Raw genomic sequence first — 6,011 nt, 5'->3', positions numbered from 1 at the left:
ACCTACTCTCTCTGATTTAGAGCAATCCACCGAATTCTTCACGTCTTCTGCGCAACCGAAGTAAGTTCAGTTTAAAACGTGAAAATGTTCCTATGTTCTTACCAAAAGCGCAGCTCCATCTTTCTGCATGTAAACTACACACCACCCACAATTCCTCTATTCGCTCTGACGAACGGCTAAGGCTAGGAACGTCAGCTTTAGAAATTCTCTATGGTGGCCACTTTGCATTATCAACGCTTTTGATAAAAATGATATTTGTGATACCCCACCCGCCGCAGCACCACAGTTTCTCTAGAAACTTACCCCGTCTATTCAATTGTTACCATGGTGATGAATAACAGTATAGTGAACTTGTAAAGACTTGCGATGAAACTTTCCCTAAGGAAAATTTTCTCTTTTTCTTTCATTTCGCAGGACGATCGAAAGGAAGGGATGACAGCTTTTTTAGGGAAACGAAAAGCCGAATTATTATCTGTTTTTTATGGAAAGTTGTAGTCTGCGAGAACTTTGGATTGTTGTGTGGGAATGTTAAGGCAGGTGACAGAATAGTGAAAGCTTATGTAAAATTGTGTCAAGGGCAATGAAAACACTTAGCATGAATTTTTACCAAAAAAAAACTTAACTAGCGAAATTGATAGAACAAATTAAAATAAATAAAGTAAAATCATAGTCATTTTTCGTTCGTTCGCTCATCTGTTGAATGGATACCGTGGGGTATACATTGGGACTGGGGCGAGTATAGATTTAAGTTCTGGCCAGTTCGATGTGTTAATTAAGACTCGAGCCAGGAATACTAAGTGACGCTGAAATGACGGCTCTTCAGTAAACTTTCTGGAAAATTAATCCGAGGCAAACCAAGCACGCTTGGAAATTTTGACCTCAAATTGGGCCAAGGAAATGTCCACTAGATTCCAGTCCTTTTAAGGCCAAATTTCGCTCGGCCATTTTCATGGCGACTCAGAGGGACCCGGGGAGTCATCTATTTTGCCTGTTTGCGGGAGACTTGTAACGAAAACAAACGTTTGGCGCTAAAAAATAAAATCTATTCCTTTCAAGCTTTAGTTTGATATCTGATTCATCGACTTTGTCCATATTTCTTGATTTTTGCATTCGTAGTGAACACAGGGCTCCAAAGAACGATCGCAGTTACAAATATAAGTCTTCAGTCGACTTCAAAAACGGAGGTAAATAATGTTAAAGCACTCGTTTTGCTCAAAAAGGAAACGGTAGAACCACAGAAGAGATATTGATCGTTTATAATTTCGAGTTGAGCGGTCATAATTTTGCTTTTATATGTGTAAAAATTTGTAACAAAAATACTCAATTTTAATTGAAAGGAAATAGCCTGTGGCCCATGACCGTGGCGATCGGGCAATGGGAAGTAAGAAGAGAAGAACCCCTCGGAGATCGCTTGCATTTTCGCAGAAGAAACGATTCCCTGTAGCTGAACTAGCTAGAGAAAGGGCTACCCTTCGAAAAGAGTATCTGTCAAAGAGTAAAGAGCTCTCTGCTCTGAGAAAAAAGTTAGAGCGCCTACAAAAAAATGGCGAGAAAATACGAGAATGTGTGGATCAGCTTGAGCTTGAGGTGACCCCGCCAACTCAAAGCCGTGCGACAGCATTTGAAATCTTGCAAAACACTTCTACAAGTAGGAAAAAAAGCCCAACTGAACTCACTGGAGAGGGTAAATTAAATTTACCGAGACGAAGTGCCCACAGAAGGCAATTAGAGACCCTGATTGCTGCTTCAGAGGTGAACGGAGGTTCCGTGGAAGATAGAACTCCTGCTCTTGATGGAATGTTTTCCACTGTTCTCAAATATGGCAAAATGGCTGATATTTCTAAATATTTCGATTCTTCTAAAAAGCTTAAAAGGGCAGCTGCGATGAAAATAAATGCTCAAGCGAAGGAGTACGAGGAAAGCAATGAAAATTTCATCCGTTCCTTATCTCTACTGTATGCAGGGGGGATCATTGGAAAAGTAAAATACCAGCAGGGGAGATCAGCAATGGTTATGAGACATACTGGGAAAAGAACCATGAAAGGTTATCTTTCAAGGGAGAGAATCAAATTTGGCTTTGGAGTTCCCATTCCAAGGCCACTTGCTTACAGTGCTCTCATGCACAAAATTGAAGAAATCAATGTTGGAGAGACCTTGTCAGTGAGAGAAACACTGTGCACTACCTTACCCAGGGATCAACGAGTTGATGGGGTCTACAGAGACTTAGAGACAATGCTAATTATGCTTAGTCAATTTTACTTTGAAACAAATGAATTTAGAAAGGACAATGACAAACTTAATTGGTTTGGTCACAAAGAAGGATCCTTTAAAGTGGCAATTGGGGGGGATGGAGCACCCTTTGGGAAGTGGGATGAGTCAATGTCCTGGTTGGTGAGTTTCTTAAATGTTGGGCCAAGAGTGGCTAGCCCAAATGACAATTTTCTTTTATTTGGTGCCAACTGCAAAGAAGACCACCCATGTGTAGAGCAATTTACTCTGCAATTAACCTCCAAGATTGAAGCAATTGAGAAGAAAACATATACAGTGTCAGAGAAGCAAGTAACCTTCACTTTTGAACTGGTTCCCTCAGACATGAAATTTCTGGCTTTCCTTAATGGGGAACTTAACAATGCTGCCACTTGTTTTTCCAGCTTTGCAAATGTATCAAAAGAGGACTGTGTTACACTGAATGGAAAATTTGGGCTAATGAATGATTGCAAGTGGAAACCATGGCCATACAAAGATAGATTAAACATTGCCAAACAGGTAGAAAGTTTTAAGGCAAAGCTTCCCTCCAGCCTTGCAGCCTCAACAAAAAGAACAAAAATCACCAAATTTATTGCCAGTAATAAATCAAGGCAGGAATTTCAGCCACTGATTGGAAAGTTGTGTGATAAAGAGGTTGTAGAGCCCCTTCACCTTAAAAACAATGGGGTACAGCATTTACACACAATGCTATTAAACCTAGCAATTTCTTCAAGTAACCTCCCACAGAAGATCTCCAGCCTATCAGACCTATCCCCAGCATGTGCAATGTCAAGGTACATGAAGGCACTAGAGTGTGATGTAAAAGCTGGACGTTTGAAAAAGCAGCTAGGAAAGTGGATGCTGGAAGATAGGTCTAAGGACAAAGACTTTTCTTACAGACTGACTGGAAAGGACTCAAGACTTATTTTGCATGGGTTTATGTACCTTGTGAATGCCATCAGGGGGGATTCAGATGATCCCAAATTGCTTATGAAACTTTTGTTCATTGTTTTCATTGCAATGAAGCTCAGAGATTGTGCCTCCATTTTTTCAATGTACCACATTACTCAGCCAGCCATTGATGAACTCAAGGTCTTAGCTCGGGATTACTTCACAGCAGTCACACTCTTCACAGGCACTGTATCAGGGACAGTTTGGAGCATTGGACATTTGGTCCCAGTTCACACCCAGTGGGTATTTGAGAAATATGAAACTGGATTAGGAGTGAACACCATGCAAGGGAGGGAAGCCAAGCATGTTCAAATTGCCAGCTATGCAAGAAACAGCCTTTATAAAGACCGCTGGAATCAGGTATTCAGGCATGATTACATCAGTAAACTTTGGCTCCCTCTCCGCCAGCCATCTCTCTTGACATATCATCAATCAAGAGACAGCCTCATCCCCAATCGCATTACCACAGATGCACAACACTTTTGCTCCTGTGGGTTTTCCAAAGGTGAACACGACGACAAATGTTTCTTTTGTGGTCATAAATTCATGGATGAGATCAAGAAGTCTGTTGCAGAGGGAAAGCCTACTAGAGAGTGTTTGAAGTACTTGTCTTAACTTGGTCGTGGCTTAGTCTTACAAGCCTAGTGGCCCATGACTGCCAGAGCTTATCCCAGTTTCCGTAGCATGAAGCAACTATTGTCAGGTTTCCCTGACAGTTTGCTGGTACCCATTTATACTCCTGGGTGGAGAGAAGCACTATGGAGTAAAGTGTCTTGCCCAAGAACACAACACAATGACCTGGCCAGGGCTCGAACCCGGACCTCTGGATCTGGAGTCCAGCGCGCTAACCACTAGGCCACCGTGTCTCCGACTAACTATAAATCGGAGTCAAAACATTGTACCAAAGAAATAACAGAATTGGGATCATGTGTCAGACACTCTCCGGCTACCTCAATTATTTTCATAATAATAACAAATTCTGAGAGCGTGAACCTATTTTAATAACCGGGAAAGAAATTTTATTTTAATACATACATACATACATACATACATACATACATACATACATACATACATACATACATACATACATACATACATACATACATACATACATACATACATACATACATACATACATACATACATACATACATACATACATACATACATACATACATACATACATACATACATACATACATACATACATACATACATACATACATACATACATACATACATACATACATACATACATACATACATACATACATACAGACATACATACATACAGACATACAGACAGACAGACAGACAGACAGACAGACAGACAGACAGACAGACAGACAGACAGACAGACAGACAGACAGACAGACAGACAGACAGACAGACAGACAGACAGACAGACAGACAGACAGACAGACAGACAGACAGACAGACAGACAGACAGACAGACAGACAGACAGACAGACAGACAGACAGACACACAGACAGACAGACAGACAGACAGACAGACAGACACACAGACAGACACACAAACAGACACACAGACAGACACACAGACAGACAGACACACAGACAGACAGACAGACAGACAGACAGACACACAGACACACAGACACACACACACACACACACACACACATACATACATACATACTTTTATTGATGCTCCCTAGAAAGGGTTTTTCAGCTAAACACAATACAATTACAAATACAGATTTAAATTTAAATTAATTAAGAATATAAATGTAATTATAACTATAATAAATGTCAAAAATATTCTAAATGTAACGAATATTCTAAATGTACAGTGTTGTTAGTAAATCTGCTTAATAGTTTCCTTAAGAGAATAATTTTTATTGTTAGGGGTCTGCCAGAGACTGTTCCCCTTTTCTATATTTTAATTCCACTGAGGGCATTGCAACAATAACATATAAGACAATTAATGTACCCACAATTGTGTTAGAAGTGTATAAAATCATAAATATAACATCTATTACATATATGTTGTTGTCTCGACTCGATTACAATTTAAGAATGTACCACTGCATCCAATCAATACTGGAAAAACAAACTGCTCCTGTTTCAATGCTGAATGATGCCAAATGCATTCCAGTACCCGTAATGGAAATTAAATTGTAAAATTTCCTCTTTAAACTTGTATCTCATAATTCCATTCTTCCTGTCGTCAACAATAAGTTTTACCACCCCTTTTCCAGCTCCTAGCTCCTTTGTAAATGCTTCGCAGTCCTCAAATTTATTGAACAAAGCACACAGTCTTCTCATATTTGTGAATGTTATTGTCACTGAACCGGGTTTCTCCGAAACATCTACACCATAACTTGTGCGATTTACGATCCCTTTGTTTAATAGACTGAACACTTCCTGCGGCATCGGAACATCGAAACAGATCACCCAAGGATGGATTTTACTCATCCGTGGAGTAAGGCGTGTATTAATTCCATTCTTAGCTCTTATCATTGTTCGTTCCAACATTGGATATACATGACTGATTTCATGCTCGTGTCGATAGCGAAGGGGACCATATTTTCCTTTCACAACAGCTTCGGCCAGTTTCTCTAGTGCGTTAAATGTCTCATCTAGATCTTTCAACTTGTGAACATTTGAAATCTGGCGTTCGAATTTCGATTTCTGCCGCTTTAATGCTCCTTTGATCCCATTAAAAAGTTCTTCTTGGTCAGGCTCACTTTGGGACGCCATTTTGATTTGTTTGTGTACATGGGCCCAGACCCTGCGCGGCCGAAAGAGTTTGGCCCAATTTGAGGTCAAAATTTCCAAGCGTGAAG

At 40.1% G+C, this 6,011-nt stretch overlaps 1 protein-coding gene across 1 annotated transcript; it reads left to right on the top strand.

The window, feature by feature from the left end:
• The first annotated feature begins 895 nt into the window (after positions 1-895).
• LOC149039135 (uncharacterized) lies at positions 896-4,266 on the top strand. Its single transcript, XM_089185939.1, has 2 exons — positions 896-1,184; positions 1,338-4,266. The coding sequence occupies exon 2, from the start codon at positions 1,375-1,377 to the stop codon at positions 3,811-3,813; it is 2,439 nt and encodes an 812-aa protein (XP_089042065.1). The 5' UTR covers positions 896-1,184; positions 1,338-1,374; the 3' UTR covers positions 3,814-4,266.
• Positions 4,267-6,011: the final 1,745 nt, after the last annotated feature.

This window comes from Pocillopora damicornis, chromosome 10 (assembly GCF_964200805.1).
Source record: "Pocillopora damicornis chromosome 10, jaPocDami1.2, whole genome shotgun sequence".
Taxonomy (NCBI): domain Eukaryota; kingdom Metazoa; phylum Cnidaria; class Anthozoa; order Scleractinia; family Pocilloporidae; genus Pocillopora; species Pocillopora damicornis.
The sequence above is the reverse complement of the archived record's forward strand: the minus strand, read 5'-3'. Positions and strand labels throughout refer to the sequence as shown.